Here is an 18,107-nt window from a genome sequence, read left to right on the forward strand (position 1 = left end):
TTGTTCCTTCTGTGTCCCTCTCAAGCAACAGCCACCAATCTAAACATTATGCCGGCAGTAAAAGGGTGCAATATTATACAGATGTAACCCTCGTTGATCAGCAGATCGTAAGGAATTTACATCTGTTTACTATGTACATGGTGTCACGGGAGACCAGGACAAAGACACCAGGGATCAATTCGCCAGATAGAACTACAGTTAATAAAAATTAATTTATCGGAAAATGGTATCCACAGCTGTCCAACACATAAAATACACTCCTCTAATTGGGGTATCTGGGGATTAACCTACAGACGCAGGGACCTCCGTTATAGGAAATTTTCCCCGTTATGCTCCCACGCAGTGTCTAAGGCTGCGGGCCCAGTCACTGCCACAGCGCACGGCTCGGCGTGCGCTGTGCGTGTAAGCACCGCCCCTCAATGGGGAAGGGCCCAGTACTCACCATCACGCTGAAGGTGCAGCCGCGCCTTTCTGCAAGATTTTTTTAAACTCAAGGAAATTGAGTTTAAAACTTGCGACGGAGGCGTGATGGCCACGCCCCCGCAAATCCCCAACCACGCCCCTCCCATCGTAAGCTCCATCTCTACCTGTAGATCGCGGTTAGCGCTGTGTACGCGCCGCCCCCCACCGCCGGGCGCGCGTGTCACAGTTATGACTGGGACCGCAGCCTAACAGGAACTTCTATCTGCACCGCTAACGGGCACAACAGGAACCTAATAAACTCATTATTGGAACTACTAACAGGGGTCACCCCCGCTCCCCACCTTTTATACCCCATGGATATACATAGTGTTAATGGCAGGTGCCTCCAATGTTACTTGGCCTCCTGATTGGCGGGTTAGATGTAACATAAGTATTGTTACATGAGATGCAGCATTTCACCGTGAACACAAAGTTAACCCCTGGTCCCTGAAGTGCTGGAACCAGCTACACAACACATCAGCCCTACGTGGGCACAGTATACATAACTACATATGATTGACAGGTAGGGCTAATGGCGGGCTTAAGCTTTATTCAAAGCAGCCAAATCTACCCCTACCGTCACAAATGGCTTTGCTCAGTCTCTCATCCCTTGTCAGAGTGCTGGATCCGTGCAGACAGGACATAGATATGCTGATGGAATAATGATGGGCGCCAGGGACTTTTATTGTACAAACGAGCTTTATTGACAACATCTTGTATCTTCACAGTGTTTGTACTATTTATATCTTCCATAAGTAGCACCCACTCTTAATGCATTAGGGAGGTATTTAAGCTGGTTGCTGTTACGATCATCTTAAGTGGCCATCTTCTGCGTAGAGTCCGTTACTCTCTATCAATTGTGCCCCGTCTAGGGTTACCCTTACTATCCTGAACCATGGGATCGTTATGCTGTTGCAGGGCCCTGCATGCCTCTCTTAGCACTCTGCTTCTGAGGTAACAGTGGGCCTCTTGGCAGCGCTGATCCTACTAAGTCCCAGGGCTTCTGCTTGGATAACCCCTATAGGACATAGGCTTCTTCTTTGTGATACTGTACCTTCTGTAGTGCTATGCCTATGCATCCTTAACTGGATGGGACACTTTCCCTAACTGTACAATAACAAATCGGGACAAGAAATTATTACTATTCACTTAAACATGTTTACATTACCAATGGCGAGGCTCCTCCAACTGTCACTCCCAGGAACCTGAGTTTTAGGAACTTCAAGGCAGTCTTACAAACCCTGATGGTGACATCACTTATCACCAAGCAAAGTGGGTGTAGCTTATTTCCTGCCAAGTTACGCCTTACCATGTGATGGGAGAGAGGCGTTACCCTGCATTAGTTCATACAGTTAACCCATTGGGGCAATTAGCCTCTTAACGCAATAGTAATCATATCATGTCTACTGGTGAGCCATTTAAAATGATAATACAAAAATATTTCCTATGGTAACAAATGTTAATCACTTGTCCTTTTTTGTTTTGTAGGTACCAGTATTATCTTCAGTTGAAAAAGGACGTGCTCGAAGGTCATTTGCGTTGCACTCTAGAGCAGCATATCCATCTCGCTGGGCTAGCTGTTCAAGGTAAAGACTCATTTTGCACGACAACTTAACCTCTGGTATATTCACAAAAGTTGAAGGCAAAAACATTTTTGGGAAGAGGAGCGCATTGCTAATGATTATTCAGTGACCTGATCTAATATCTATCATCTTTAGCATCTCAGGGACTTTAATAGAATCTCCTTGGTAAAAAGCAACACTTTTTCCATTGAAGTGCAATTTTCTTATCTAGAACCCCCAAATCTCACTGATGTTGGCCGTGTGAGGTTGACAGCTCTGTATCCCTTAGCACGGTAGTTTTCAGTATTCTACATGGTTTTTAGAGTTTTAATTAAGGTCATATTCCTATGTAAAGGAGGTAAATTCACGTGTTTACAAATGTTTTGGTTATTCCTAAAAGCAGGTGTCATTGGTGATATTTGTGTACGAGTGGCCCTCAAGAAACGAATATATTACTATTTGTACACTTTGAATACCCATTGTAAATAGCAAAGTATGGATTTACAGTTAGCATTTCTAACTGGGATTTTGGTAATACCTTATTTGATTTGGACATGATACAAATCCCTAAACCGATTCCTCGTGGCGAGTATAAAAATGGTTATTCAACACTACCGTATCTATAAACGAATACTGTACTACATTTTTGAGACCGTTTAGATCAGTCTTTTTTTTAAACTCGCGTCCTTTAGCATTTGTTCAAATTCATGGTGATGCCTATTGTAACTGTGGATGTAATGTTTTATTTTGCAGTCGAATTTAAGGATTACAGTTTATTGGAAACCCACGACTTCCTCAGAGAGTATATGTTCTTTCCTGCGGTAAGTGATACTTTTTGTCATTTTTTTTTACTACATGAATGTGCTCTCATAATATATAATGATTTATCATGTAGCCCAGGGGTGCGCAAACTGGAGGGCGTGGGATTTTTTTTGGTGGGGGGGGGCACGGCGGTTGAAGAGGCCCAGCGCTCTTTCGCAAGGCATTTAAATTAAATGCTGGGGGACCACGCGAGGCCTCTGCAACCTCAATTTACTGGGATTCAGCCAGCTTCTTGATTCGTCACCATTAAAACGCGGCATCACGCGACGTCCCCTGGCCCCGCAGCGTCATTTGACGCTGGCAAAGAAGGTAAAGCCGTAATTATACCTAAAATCGCCTGCGCGAGATCAAAACACAAAAAAACAATGAAAGCAAACATACCTGTGGCCTGGAGCTGCAGGGCTGCTGACTCTAGTAGAGATTTCCAAAATTTGTTTTTGGCAGGCGACTGCCGCATCACGTGAGCAGTTCAGCCAATGAGGATGAACCACTCACAGCCACGCCTCCACCACGCTCCCTAATCTCTCCTCCTGTCTCTTTCACTGCCGAGGCTCCTTGATCAAGATGCCGCTCGCCGGCAGTGCAGTGAGATGTCACCGGATCGTGCTGCCGCTCAACGGCATCTGGTATAATCGAAGCCTAAGGGGAGCACGAGGGGTGGGGGATAGCAGGCAGGGGGGGGGCAGCTCCAAAAGTTTGCACCCCCCGATGTAGGCAATGACCTACAAGACCACATTTGTCTTGATACTTTTTTTAAAGTTGCTCATTTTCTATTTTACCATTCTTTACAAATAAGCATTGCTACCTCAAATAACCGCAATCCATTGACTGAAACAATCCAAGCCAGTTATTATTTTCATTTTTTTTTTTTTTTTTTTTTTACATAGACTTGAAACAGTGGGTCTCCAGAGCTGAACCCCGTTAATTTAAGCTCTGAGGGACCTCCTGCTTCATGCGATACTTACCTGCAAAGGGGGTGCCGTTATCTCTCCAAGTTTAAAGCCCCTGCTTCTCATGAGCCAATAGGAAGCCGCACCGGGTGACATCACAACTTCCTATTGGCCCGCACTGCACAGGTGCTTTGAAAAGCGACCATTGCGTGAACCCTGGTAGCCGAGCGGAGCTGCTACCGGCACGCCCTATGGAGGTAAGTATCTCCAGAAGCAGGGGGTCCCCAGAGCTTAAATTAATGTAGTTCAGGTCCTGAGCCCCCCCCTGCTTCAATCCTATGTTAAAAAAAAAAAAAAAAAAAAACCCACAGCCAGCTTCTTTTTTTTTTTTTAAATTTTTTTTTTTTTGGTTCAATTTTTTTGTATTGGGTTTAGCAGAACATGACATATCCAAATTACTGTACAATATTCATATGAAACACAACCTCACAGCTATCATGTGTCCACTGGACAAACAATATTTCCTGGTGAAAAAAACTGGTTCTATACTATCGAGCGGCATGGCCTGAAGATGTCTTATTGTTAATTTATAGCCATATGGAAGCCGTGTTAAAATAATATTTCCTCTTGTGCATGTTGAGGAAAAAAGTCAAGGGGACTTGGCTTTTTGTTTGGCATGTAACTAAGCTGAAGCATTTAGCTTCTTAAAATACTATATCAGGACAAAATATATCTTACAGACATTCCCAGTTCCAAAATGTCCGCCTCTGTATTAGGCCATTTAGCATTCAATTTCTAGGGGGAACTGAATGTAAAATAATGTTTGTGACTGGCTGCCGTTTATGAAACTTCTAGTAAATTCCATGTTACTACAACTCTTGAGCATTTTTCCCCCCCTTCATTTTCAATGAGACAAGACCTAGTAACCTTTCGTTCACAAAATATCTAGGGAATGTTGCCCAGTTTCGCTGTGGAAAATACCATATTCTCAAGATAAAATGATCAAAATATACATCAACCAATTCAGCAGTTGTCTTCTTGCATTGAAGTCTGGATATTTTATTAACAGACAAATAAGATGGTTAGCTCTGGATATTTTTTTTAATGAATGAATCATTTACCAATTGTCTTTTATTTCTATGGCGTATAACAAATCCGCGGGGCATTAGAACGTGAGCTGTTGACCATTATTATTTCGTCCATATGAAATGGTGCACTACTTTGTCTGTTTTGGCCACAAATAAACAGCAGCCATGTTGAACTTTTTAGAGTATGCAGATGAATCACCTTTTTGCTGCTAGTCAGCCTTTGAATGCGTGATCTCTGGGAACAAACAGGTCAAAGTAGAACCATGTTAAACAGTCACAAGAGTCAACACCCTTCTATGGAGCTGCATTAAACATACATTTTCACCTGTATGAGCAATTATTGCATTTTATACATACACAGAACATTCTACAACCTGAGCTGTGTTATAGTTTCAGAAAATATTATAAATATATAACAACTGATGTGTAAACGTTCAAAAATGTTATTGATCCCAAAGGAGGATAAATACTTCAGAGGTTACCACAAAAGACAGAATAGTCTCGCTTTCTCTCTCTCTCGCTTTCTCTCTCTCTCGCTTTCTCTCTCTCTCGCTTTCTCTCTCTCTCTCGCTTTCTCTCTCTCTCTCTCTCTCTCTCTCTCTCTCTCTCCTCTTCTTTCTCTTTTCTCTCTCTCTCTCTCTCTCTCTCTCTCTCTCTCTCTCTCTCTCTCTCTCTCTCTCTCTCTCTCCTCTTCTTTCTCTTTTCTCTCTCTCTTTTCTGAAATATTTACACAGGTAGATTGACTCTGTAGCAGAACACTCTGCGCCCCAGGTAAGATAAGAAACGGAGAGGTTTATGCCACCTCTAAGTAGGCAGACTTTTGCTTCATATTAAAGGGATACTAATGGAGCAAAATAGGAGTAGTACCTGGTACATCCATTGACTGTAAATCAGTAACCTTTGGACACTCCCCAAATCCCAACCTAATGTAATCATTGGAGTCAAGTTCCTTCACATACTGACACACAGGTACAACATATACAGCTCCCTTCTGCACCAGTTTTGCTGCAAAATAGCCCTGGTACTTATCTCCATTAAAATATACCTTTTTATATGGGTAATTTAGTATGCGATGGAGCGGCCCATGGGTTTGCACAGGTTTTACACGCAATCCGGTATCAAACACAGCTTCAAAAGCCAACCATATGTTAATGTTTTTTGACAGATTACGTCATTTCAGGGAGCATCGCATAGCTGTTTGTTAGGTGCATTGAATGTCATTGAAACATAGTTCTCGGTTTAGCACCCTTGTGCAGCACACGCACAGTGGGAAACAAAGCACCCTTTTCATCCTGACTGTTCTGCTTATTTAAGTGCCTGTTCTCAATTCTGCAAAATGACTCCACCGATGCTTTTGATAGAACTGATGGAGATTAATTTACTTTCAGTTGTGGGCGCTGAAGCGTTTCAGGGTAGACAAGGAGATTGTTTACTCCGAAGAAAAAGGTTTTGCAACATACATCATGCATGACACAGGTGTATGAGCTGTACAGACATGTATTATTCTGTTTATCGTTGGAGTAGCACTCCACCGCACATTCTTCTGTGACACAAACACATATTATAAAGAGGCCTTCAGGGGAAGGGCTGAGAATGTTTGCTGAGCACAATACACAGCCTGGGGGTTTGTTTTCTGAAGAAATGTGGTTTTGTTGCATTACATTCTCTGCGTCTTTTGTTGCTTAATCTATCAGCCGCACTTGGCAACACTTCATAGATTTATTCAGAGCCATCGAAACCGCTGTACATATCTTTCTAGAAAGAGATAGAAATACACACTAGCTGCAGCTTTCAAAAATCCACCTTGAAGTATGATTGAGATGGAGGATAGTTTGACATGATGTCTGGAACACAACGTGAGTGCAGAAATGAGTGGAGGAATAAATCTGCTCTTATCACAGCTTTTCATTCCAAATACTCTGTTCCCTATTTCAAATTCAGAAAGCATTGTAAGGTATTGGAACAGTGGAGCACTGACAAAGGTTTGGATATTGAGGAACCTTGGTGGAGAACGTCCATAATATTATGCCGGGTAAATTTGTTTTCCCTAACTGTAAATAAATGACATTACAAATAATTTTTCAGGTCGGATATATGGCATGGCAATGGGTGTACATTTTTTTCATTTTTATATTTTAAATGCTCGGATTGGAAACATTTACAGCAACCATGTCTCTGTGAGTCACATTACATCAATTACAATTGCTACAGTAGACAAAGTACAGTACAGCTGAACCCCGCGGTCCTTAGGGTCCACAGAATGAGACCGCGTTATGACCGGGATCGCGTTATATAATTTTGCCGTGCGAGGATTTACCGGCAGCTGTGCTGTAGATCACACCAATCCTGTGGCGCAGCAGGTAGGGAATTGGTACTAGAAAGGTCCTGGGTTCGATTCCTGCATGTGTATTAAATACAATGTATTCATGTTCAATTCCCACATGGTGTAGGGGTGTGTGGGTGTGTGTATGTGTCCGTTAGCAATACATTTGTAGAGTAATGCTGCACTCCCCAGAAAGCAAAAAGAAATATAAATACCGGTGCTCCTTTTTCAGGAATCTCTGTGAGGTACTCCAATATCTAATAGAAAGGAAAAAACCTGGGCACTGCGGATTTCTGCTTAGAAAATTTATTTGTGAGCCAAAGATATATGACGTTTCGGCCTCAATGGCCTTTCTCAAATGCAAAATGTCATTGAGGCCGAAACGTCATACATCTTTGGCTCACAAATAAATTTTCTCCGTTAGCAATAAAGCATTGAATGTTTTAAAAACATCTCCATTTTTATTTTTTTTAATCGGGAGCCACGCTCAGACGGCGTTATAAGCGGATCCGCTTTGTAGCGGATCGCGCTATAACGGGGTTAAGCTGTAATTAATTTGAGCCGAGATACAAATGGTAGCACCTGCTTAAATCTGCAATGCAGACTTTAATTTTTTTTTTTTTTTTAAATAAAACACGACAGTGATTTGCGACGTGTTATCTTGATAATCCAGAACAATTGGTCTAGTGCTGCTCACTACTTTAGATCTTTTCTGTTTTCTCTACAGGGCTGGACCCAAGATGAAGAACTCCTTTACAAAGTAGCCCTTGAACACAAAGCTCTTAGGTACAGTAAAACACAAACATTGCTAATGTTTTTATTTCTTCCCTATGAGTCTTTTGCTTTTTTTGCCTAATTGGGTCTGTGAGCCCCTTCATTGGACAGCATTCTGTATATGTATTTAACCATTTGGTTCATTGGTCTAATTTTAGAAAAATGTGCACTATATTAGTAATGGTACTTATTTGTTTATTTGTTCCTCGGGATCATGCAATGTAATCTTGAGCCATCTGATTCATGAGAAGATACAGTAATTTACCAGAGGTCATACAAAGGTAGCCTAAGAGGCAACCAATAAACACAGAAAACTTGTGCATTCAGAACCAACATTTTAACCACTGTAACACCACTTTATTAGTTATTCATAATATTTCCTCTATACCGGATGCTGTGCCTGAGTACAATACAGGCATAGCCAGAATTATTGTGGAAAGGAGAAACTGGGATCTGGAGACTGAAAGCACAAAATGTACAACTGCCTGATATTTGATTGATGTGTAGTGTTGGCCAACTCCAGTCCTCAAGGGCCACCAACAGGCCATGTATCGGGGATATCCCTACTTCAGCAATAGTGGCTGTCATTGACTGAGCCACCTGTGCTGAAGCAGGGATATCCCCAATATGCGGCCTGGTGGTGGCCCTTGAGGACTGGAGTTGGCAACCCTTAATATAGAGATCCTGCTGGATATTAGGGAGTTGTCATCTACCATTGACCCATGCAGTGCCAAGGGTTGAGAATACATGATTTGTAATACTGCAAGTACCATCCCTTAGCCAGCATGTTACAGGATAATGGGTAGCACAACATGTTTGTGTCTCAAGCCTGTCTATTAATAAATACCAGGTGGTAAGGCTTAGTCATGTTCCCAAGGTCAGTGCGAACGAGTACCTATGGTGACTGCTCAATGCATATTTAAGTTATAACTACTGTGAAGCGCTATGTACATTATTGGCGCTATATAAATAAAGACATACAATACAATAACTGAAGACATTTTTGGTTGTCGCTATGATAAATATAGTGAATACGTCACCAATTTTTCTAACTTTAATGACATACTTATTGTATGTATAAATCAAATGTATGTTTAATAGAGGGCTCAGATCAGTAAAAAGGATTGACACTCCTATTGTGCATTTGTGTATATGTGGAATAAGAGGATAGAATATTTCCAGGCATGCTACTTTCAGTTGAATTCATTTCTCCCTATTAATATAACTTTTGTGCGTATGACTTACTGAAGTCCTCTCTCCCTCAATGTTATTGTTACAATGTTACATTTTACTGTATAAACAGCCATCTGTCATTGTGACATACCATATTTTAAAATATAAATAGCATTTAAAAATGACAAAACATCTCTCTCGTCCTATTCCCGACTACTCCAGATTCCTCTTCTCTGCGTGGGCTGAGTCTGTGGTTTGTTTTGTTGATTTCTTGTTGTTCTTGTAGTGGGATGCCACCAGAAGAAGCCGTAATACTGTACATGAAAGAAGTGGAACATTTCAATGGCTATGGGCAGGAATGTTTTCATGTAAAGGTATGGTAATGTTCTACTTCCATTATTTCTTCATATACTAATATTATATATGTACTGAAACATTTTACTTTCTCAGTTTTGCAACTCTTCAGAGCTGAAAAATCAACAGAACGATGAATCTTCGAAACAGAAAGGCTTAGGAATGAGACTTACATTTTGGCTGGTTAAGAGTAAAGAAAAACAAGCAATTAAAACAAAGTTAGCAGAAGATCATATTGCAGACAAGTAAAATATGGACCATAACACTGCCCCCTTGTGTTTATCCTTAGGATTGCCACAAAAGCATATCACAATACTGTTCTTAAATCCTGTTTGGTTCGCAGTTCCATTAGAAAATTTGCAACGAGGTCAATCGAACTTTAATAACCGCAAAACTTGGAGCAAAACTGGCCATAGATTCCATTTTCAAAAAATAATTCCAATTTGTTTGAACTTGGTTATTTTTAAACTTTTCTATAACTTTTTTTTCCATTTTTTTTGATCTTTTATTTTTTTTGGAACTTTTTAAGGCAAGACAAAATTGAGACTTTTTTTTTTCTTTTGAAACTTCTGTAAGTTTGCGAAAGTTTGAAAATGCAAAAAAGTTTAATTTTCGCTCCCAAGATCTCTGTACATTACAAATGTGAATCTATAAATGAATCTTATTACAGTAAAAGCTTTGTTATCCGGCACGTGCCGGACAGGAAAGTTACCAGTTAAGCAAAAATTCCGGTTAACTAAGAGTTATACCATACTGTACTTCTAGTACACATTTTCACAGAATGACAAGACATTATAACGTATTAAGCGTAAAATAGGTATGCAGGTACTCGCTGATCAAGCAGTAATACAACTGGAATGCTGTTGAAAACATCCAACTGCACTTGAAAATACCCAAAGCGATCTGGAGGTGCCGGATAGCTTTGGCATTGGATTCCAGTTACTAGATTGAAGATATGTAAAGGGATATGCCGGTTGGTTAAATGCCGGATAACACAGTTTTGATGGTATATTGGTATGGTGTGTGTATATATATATATACACATATACGAGCATGATTTTAATGGATATATATATAACCATTTTTTAAGGGTCTATGTTTTCATGTTCTTCACAAGAAATGCAGTCACATTTTAGGGAGACCCTTAATGTGTTCCTAATTCCATTTTGTTCAAATTAATTACCACAGTGTTTTGAAATGTTATAAAGAAACAGAGCCTAAAGCGAACAAAAGAGTGGGCTATTCGTGTCCAACAAAATAGATGCAGTGCGATTTGCTGGTGTAAATGAATCTGATGGTCCTAAATTGTGCGCAAAGCAAATATAGGTATTACATATAAGTGTTATTGCTGCTGCTTAAAATCATGCTCGTCACTTCTGCATGCACCAAACATGTCACACAGAATAACTTTGGTTCACGAGCTACACTTCTCATTGGAAAAAAAAAGTTTCGAAACGCACTCTTTGCATAAGGATATAATGTACTTACTATTGAAATCCATGACATTTCTTGAATATTTAGCCAAATATAGCTCATAAGATGAGAATTGCACCGTTTCTGAGTTCAGAGGCATCTGAAAATCATGATTTTTAATGAAAGGTTGTATGTACAGTAGGTACACATGTACAGTATATACACATACAGTACATGGTCAAACGCATATATAATTAAAAAAAAATTCGCATAAAGAGCAACACATATATAAATAAATTGATGTACCGTAGTGTAACCATTCTAAAGTGTATGGTATTTAATATAGTTAAAACAATTTTTGCATATTTCTTCACGCAGGACAATCATGGAAATGATATAAACCTTTGTGTTTTCTTCATTGGGATCTTTATAAGGAATAGCATTGAACAAGCAACAGTCATTTACAGGTAAAGCTACACCCCTGACTCTCCGTACTTACTACTGTAGTGTGCACCTGTGATTATTTGGGAAGATGTAACCACTGCGATGGCTCAGAGGTCAGAAAGGATGTGGAGCATTCACTACATGGCTGCATTAGCTGAGCAGTTGGGTACCGTACTAATTATATACATTTGGTACCAGACAAGATTGAAGTGATTGGGTTTTGTTACAGTCCCTGTTTAGATGATCAGTGATTAGCAATGCCCACATCCCCAATAATGAGTGTTATAAACTGGTATTAGGGGTGTCATTAACACTTTGGGGGGAGGGGAGTAGGGGTTAAAAACATGCACAATTGTACATTTGATGAGAATTGCTTTATGACTTGGTTATGATCACAAGCACTTTGGAATCTTCACTACATTCTTCATTCATGCAGAAACTCTGTATATACTTCCATTCATATACACCATAAGTATAGTGTTTTCATCATTTATTCAAAATAGAGTATCCTACCTGACACCCATGTGATACAAAAGAAATATAATAAGTCTAAAGAAGAGACTTGAGTGCCAATAAAACAGTACACTTTTTAAATATAATTTAAATGCTATTATGTTACACTGCATTTCATTCTTGTTCGTTCTGATTCCTTATTGTTAACAGTATATACAGCAGGAAGTGCCACTTCCAAACTTAATTTTAAAAAAATAGTTTTTATATCACCGTTCTAACCCTTGATACATCTGGTAAATTGCTCTTTGTGACAATACTAAGGCTGTTACCAATAACTCCTAGAATTATCAAACTATAAAAGACTTGATACAAAAATATTATATATATTGGTGTGCGTGCCACATAGCGAGATTCTGAGTGTAACATTTATTATTGTAAATAAAAACCTCTAAATAGTGCTTATTTAGAGGTTTTTATTTGCAACAATACATTTTATACTCCGACTCACGCTATGTGGCACCTGCTTTTTCCCTTCCTTTTCCATTCTCCGTGGATGTGGTTCATCCCGTCTAAAAGATGTGGCACTGCCCAGTCTACTATTTCATACAACTTGCCTTTTCTACTCTGGATACTTTGCTGCAAGGACATTTCTAAGGACATTGATCACAACGGATCTGCCGTTCTTTATATCGCACGCACTCACTGTCTCCCCACAAATTGCACACCTCTGTTTATAACGGGGATTATAGATGATGGTGAGTGCATGTAAGGTGAACACTGTCACTTTTTTTTCTCTTCATTGGATATTTCGTTAGCGCTATGTTATTTGTGTTTACGCACAACACACATGCAACACACACACACACACACACACAAACACTATGCCAAATCCTTCAAGTCCCTCTGTTTTTCTTTAAATATCATTTAGACAAAACTGTACCACAGGCATCAATTGTATGTTCGTTGTTATGCGTTATCATTGGCCCCTAAACAGCTTCAATAAGTCAAGTATTGAATTGTATTTGAATTTCTTATCTTGTATTGATTTACAATGCAATGCTGTAGTAGAATTGCAATTTCTTACATCGTCATATAATCTCTATAAATACTAAGCCCTGGGCTCTCAGTTAATCTCCTTGCTGGAGACAGTGAACATAGAGTAACTGTATTATTAGACATTGCCTGATGGAGTTATGTTAAAATCTCATTGAGGGATGAATAGCAACTAAAAATTATTCTAAAGGTAATAAACTATCTCGTGTTGTTGTACCAAACTGGAGCCTGTAAGTTGCTGGCAGAGCTGTTCCTGGCACGCCTGTGGAATGTTAGAATGTGTGTCTTGGCAGGAATAACCAAAGATCTTGTCTTCAGGTGGAATGATATTGGGAATATAACACACAACAAGTCTGCAATTGTCCTGGAGTTGAACAGAAAGGAAGAAACTGTTCTCTTTCACACGGTAGGTGAATAATTTACATCTTCTATCAGCAGTGTGGCGACAACTCAACTAGACGCGCTAATACAAGTGCACTTTGTTATATGTTTTGTGTTACATTTGGCTAATATGAGGAGTTTGTACATTTGCCCTTTATATAAACTCTTGGCAAAGGAGCTCATTTTGATGTTGCATCGTCTCGCCCTTTCATTCTGCATAGTGTCCTTACCATCATGGACAAACCACAGCGTTTACAGACAAACATATTTGCTAAAAGCATACTTTGTGTTTAATTTCACGATGGACAAACTGCCTCAAATATAGATATGATAATAACTTTATTTCATATAGCGCTTTTCTCCCAATGGGACTCAAAGCGCTTCATAATTACAGTAGAGTGCGCGGTATGCAGCACACGGGCATTTTTACAGACACGGCGTAACTAACATTTTTGGGCCTCCCTCTGTCACTCTCTCTCCCCCCTCCTCTCTATCTCTACCTGCTTCCTCTCTAACTCGCTCCTCTAACTCTCCCACCCTTCTCTCTAACTCTCCCCACCCTCTCGGGTCCTGTGTCGATGGGAAGCTGCGGCTACGCAAGTGGATGCAGAGGTTGGGCCCGGTTTTCGAGGCCGGCCCAACTTCTGGCACCGAGCGGGACACGGGTACACCGGCAGGGTGGGAGGATGGGGTTGTTCTTGGCGTGAGGGCCCACAGCAAACAAAGGCGCCGACACAGAGGTTTGGCCCGACCTGGCCATGCCCAACTTGAACCAGTGATGGCCAGAGTGGGGGCCCCAGCTGATGTTGGGTCCCATTTTTTTGCACAGTGTAGTTACGTCCCTGCTCAGGTGAGTTTACAATCTGATTTTTGGTGCCTAAAGGGAGATAAAGGGACGTGTCCAAGGTCACAAGGAGCACATGGACATTTTGAACCAGGTTCCCCTAATTCAAATGGTGTCAGATCAGTGTCTTTACTCACTAAGCCACTCATTGAAGGTGTTTGCTACTTGTCCTTGTGAACAACCCCTTTTTTTTTTAACATGGTAACCCTTCATTATTCTTGCTGCATAGGGGGGTGCATTGTTGCATTTTGTGTTACTGGATTACAATGTTAGATACATTATATATGAAAAATTATTCTTGCATCAACCTTCATTAATTCAGAGGACACCAAAACCCAGGTTTTCCCAACACTGCAAAATGTAGCGCATCCTTAATCTTGCCAGATTAACAACCTTTTTTTGATTAGATTCTTTGGGGCTAAAATTCCAAATTATAATTTTTTTTTGCTCCGGTAAACTCTCGGTTCCCGATGTGCTTACACGTCAAGATCCCAGTGTTCTATGTGGGGGTTTACATGGCAGTCCAATAGAAAGCCACGTCGGACGACGTTGCGACTTCCTATAGACTCGGGATGCCCGCAAGATTTGAAGAGCAGGTTCTCCGCTGGTTCCAATCCTGCAATTAAATTGACATTTTTTTAAATAATTGAAGAGGTTTGCTGCTTTACTTGAATGGGTGCGCAAAAGCATAGCCCCGTTTAGTAACTATGGGGTTATAATGACCGCTCATGCAAAGGTGTAACTGGCGAATTTATGATTCTGTATTTCGCACAGTTTTCTATATGACTCCTAATAAATGCTAAATCTTTTCTAGTAAGAAAGTAGGCGTGCCCCTAGGTTTCAGTGAAATAGAAATATAATAATAATAGCAATGTGCTTGAAAGGTGCATGCGTTCTACTGGCAATGGATTGATTATTGATTGCTTTGTACAGATGCACAAAACATTTGTATGAATTGGCAAATATTGGACATTCCTGCATTTAATTCACTAAACCGCACGATCTTACTCCAAAATCGGCAATAAAATCACTGCCACAATCGTACATTCTCTTACTTTACAGAGACTATAAATATGACATTTTGAGACTTAAAATTTTTATTTTTTACATTTTTTTGCACATTGTAACATTTTGGATGAGTTGTGAAAGTTCACAAGTTTGAAAAAAAAAAAAAAAATCCCAACAATTGTGCCAAAGCAGGTGGTTTCCGGGAATAATGACCAGCGTGGTTAAAGACCGGGTATTCCCCAAATTCTCAGCCTATATTAATACGAGATTGCCATTATTAAAGAGTTAATGGTATGAGGAGGGGGGCATGTGACAGAAACCTGCCAAGTAGAGAAGGGGAAATAATTATTTTGCAGGGTGGGATCTGAAAAAAAAAATAGGCTCATTTTTTTACATCAACAAACAAAAATGTGAATAGTACAGTGTTGTGTAACACAGAGATAACTAGTATAACGGCACATAACGGAAACGGCTCAACACACGTGTCAGGGGAATGCTGTCCTGACATGGGATATTTCTCTGCATTGGCTTGCTGTCAGTAATGTTGCCAGTGGCTACCTTTTTATCCAGAAAATGGCTGAATCAGAAACAATAAAAAGTCTCTATTTAGTATACGGTGCTATTACATAAGACCAGTCAAATGAAGGGCCCTATTTACTAAGCAGTGCTATGCCTTTAGACATAAACTATCCCACTGAAGTGAATCCCCTCCGCCATTACCCATTGTGTGTGTGTGTGTGTGTGTGTGTGTGTGTGTGTGTGTGTGTGTGTGTGTGTGTGAATTATTTTTAGAACACACCATGTTATTACACCAGCTGATCCTTCTCTATCCTCTCCATGTCGATCGAGACATGATGTACATATGTTTGTTCCACTTTTAATGTTGTATTTAAAAAAAAATGTCATTCTTGTTTCATGCAATCCAACTAAACATAATTCACCCCCCCACCCTCCCCCTCCAAAAAGAATAAACAGCAGGGGAATGCGGCTTCAATCCTCTAGCCTCTCACGTGGACCCATGAATTACGAGCAATCGTGTCCTGTGTCTACTTTCACAACAGCGTGTAAGACAGTTCAACACTGCTGCGATCAATCACTTCTGTTCTTGCACAGCTAAGGAATGCTTTGTGTTCTCTGCCTGAGGTGCTTAGCAGCGATCTGGCAACAAGTGCAGGCGCGCAGACAAAACCCCTCTCTAAACTGCGCCAGGGGAGGCCAACTCCAGTCCTCAAGGGCCACCAACAGGTCAGGTTTTCAGGATATCGTTGACTGAGCCACTGATTGAGCCACCTGTGCTGAAGCAGGTATATCCTGAAAACCTGACCTGTTGGTGACCCTTGAGGACTGGAGTTGGCCACTCCTGGTCTAATGATATAGAGTGGTCCTGACAGACGGCGTTACTCATCTCGTTAGTATGTTGGTTAAATACTGAAAACTAAATAACTAATCTTGGTCTTTTTTTTACAGGATGATATTGAAAACAGTAAATACATATCGCGGTTATTTGCTGCCAGACATAAATTTTACAAAGAGAACAACGTCTGCACAGAGTAAGTTACCACTGTATTCATGTCATTAACTCCATCAGTGCTTGAGTCCTTACACACCTCTCAAGATATAATCTCTCTCTATCTCTCTATCTCTGTATCTCTATCTCTCTGTATCTCTATCTCTCTGTATCTCTATCTCTCTGTATCTCTATCTCTCTGTATCTCTATCTCTCTGTATCTCTATCTCTCTGTATCTCTATCTCTCTGTATCTCTATCTCTCTGTATCTCTATCTCTCTGTATCTCTATCTTTGTATCTCTGTATCTCTCTATCTCTCTATCTCTCTATCTCTGTATCTCTATCTTTGTATCTCTGTATCTCTGTATCTCTATCTCTGTATCTCTCTATCTCTGTATCTCTCTATCTCTATCTTTGTATCTCTATCTCTGTATCTCTATCTCTGTATCTCTATCTCTGTATCTCTATCTTTGTATCTCATCTTTGTGTTTCGATTTATTTGAAGATGCATACCAGGTCTGAAAGTGTTAAAGAAAAATATCACTTCACTCAAACATTCTTTTTAACTTGGTTTGGTTTTAGTCCCGTTACACCTCTGTGATGGAATGTAACTTCTTGGTTTATTATAATAACTTTTGTTTAAAGGAATAACACATACATCATTATTCTTGGATTTATAAAGGACCTTGGTTTGGATTTGACACCATCAGTAATTGCTTTGGTCAGGTTTTCGGGCACAATTTTCACCATATGGCTGAAAGATCTAATTGTATTACCTTATGCACTGTCATTGGTTTTATTTTATAATCTGCAATGTGGCACTTAATCACCCCTGGAAATTTTTTGCCCTAGCTACGTACAGTATGAAGCCTGAACTAACCCAACAATCGCAGCAGGTGCTACGTATTGTATATGCTGTCATATTCTTTATGTGCTTTCTGTAGTTCGGTATTTTTTTGCCCTCAATTTGTAAAAAAAAAAAACAATCTTAAATAACGCCTGTTCGTGTCTAGTGGCAAAACCTGCACGATATGCCAGTGCTATCGGTTTTATGATGGTTTAAAACTTTTTTTTCTATTTAGAATATGGCGACTTTTGTTTCCCCAGAAGCCTGCAGTTTTCATGTTCTGTATTCTGCGATGATGCATCACCGGCCTTCAGCAAATAAATTATTTAAGGGGTTTTCTTTTTTTTTTTTGTATTTGTTTAACAGACAGTCAAGTTCTCCTCCACCAGTCAGACGTCAGCCAACCTGGAGCAGGTCCTCCCTGGTACGTATTAACAAGTCTGACGCTTCAGAATTGAAGAAGTGTTTCCTGAGCAATGCAGAAAGTTTTCAAGTATTGTCTGTCTACTTATTTTTGTAGCCAAGGCAGCAAACATCTATACTTCCTCCGAGGCATGTCCAGGGTAGTGAGACATACATTTCTGAAGGTAGGTGCATATACTTTTTTTTTTTTTACTATTTATACATGTGTTTATGCCCAGTACAATATCAGAACTGAGTGACCTAGTTTACTGATGATTCCCATTGGTTGAAGATCTGAACATACTA

General features: G+C 40.1%; 1 protein-coding gene across 3 annotated transcripts in view; it reads left to right on the plus strand.

Annotated features, from left to right (window-relative positions):
- PTPN14 (protein tyrosine phosphatase non-receptor type 14) overlaps positions 1 to 18,107 on the plus strand; it is a 119,128-nt gene that overhangs the window by 79,847 nt on the left and 21,174 nt on the right. For all 3 annotated transcript variants that reach the window (XM_075595627.1, XM_075595630.1, XM_075595628.1), the window contains exons 4-12: positions 1,951 to 2,048; positions 2,778 to 2,845; positions 7,875 to 7,933; positions 9,381 to 9,468; positions 11,240 to 11,328; positions 13,130 to 13,217; positions 16,512 to 16,594; positions 17,766 to 17,823; positions 17,920 to 17,986. In XM_075595627.1, the coding sequence (XP_075451742.1) occupies positions 1,951 to 2,048; positions 2,778 to 2,845; positions 7,875 to 7,933; positions 9,381 to 9,468; positions 11,240 to 11,328; positions 13,130 to 13,217; positions 16,512 to 16,594; positions 17,766 to 17,823; positions 17,920 to 17,986 (698 nt within the window). The remainder of the gene's footprint in view (positions 1 to 1,950; positions 2,049 to 2,777; positions 2,846 to 7,874; positions 7,934 to 9,380; positions 9,469 to 11,239; positions 11,329 to 13,129; positions 13,218 to 16,511; positions 16,595 to 17,765; positions 17,824 to 17,919; positions 17,987 to 18,107) is intronic.

The sequence above is a fragment of the Ascaphus truei genome, chromosome 4, assembly GCF_040206685.1.
Source record: "Ascaphus truei isolate aAscTru1 chromosome 4, aAscTru1.hap1, whole genome shotgun sequence".
NCBI lineage: Eukaryota > Metazoa > Chordata > Amphibia > Anura > Ascaphidae > Ascaphus > Ascaphus truei.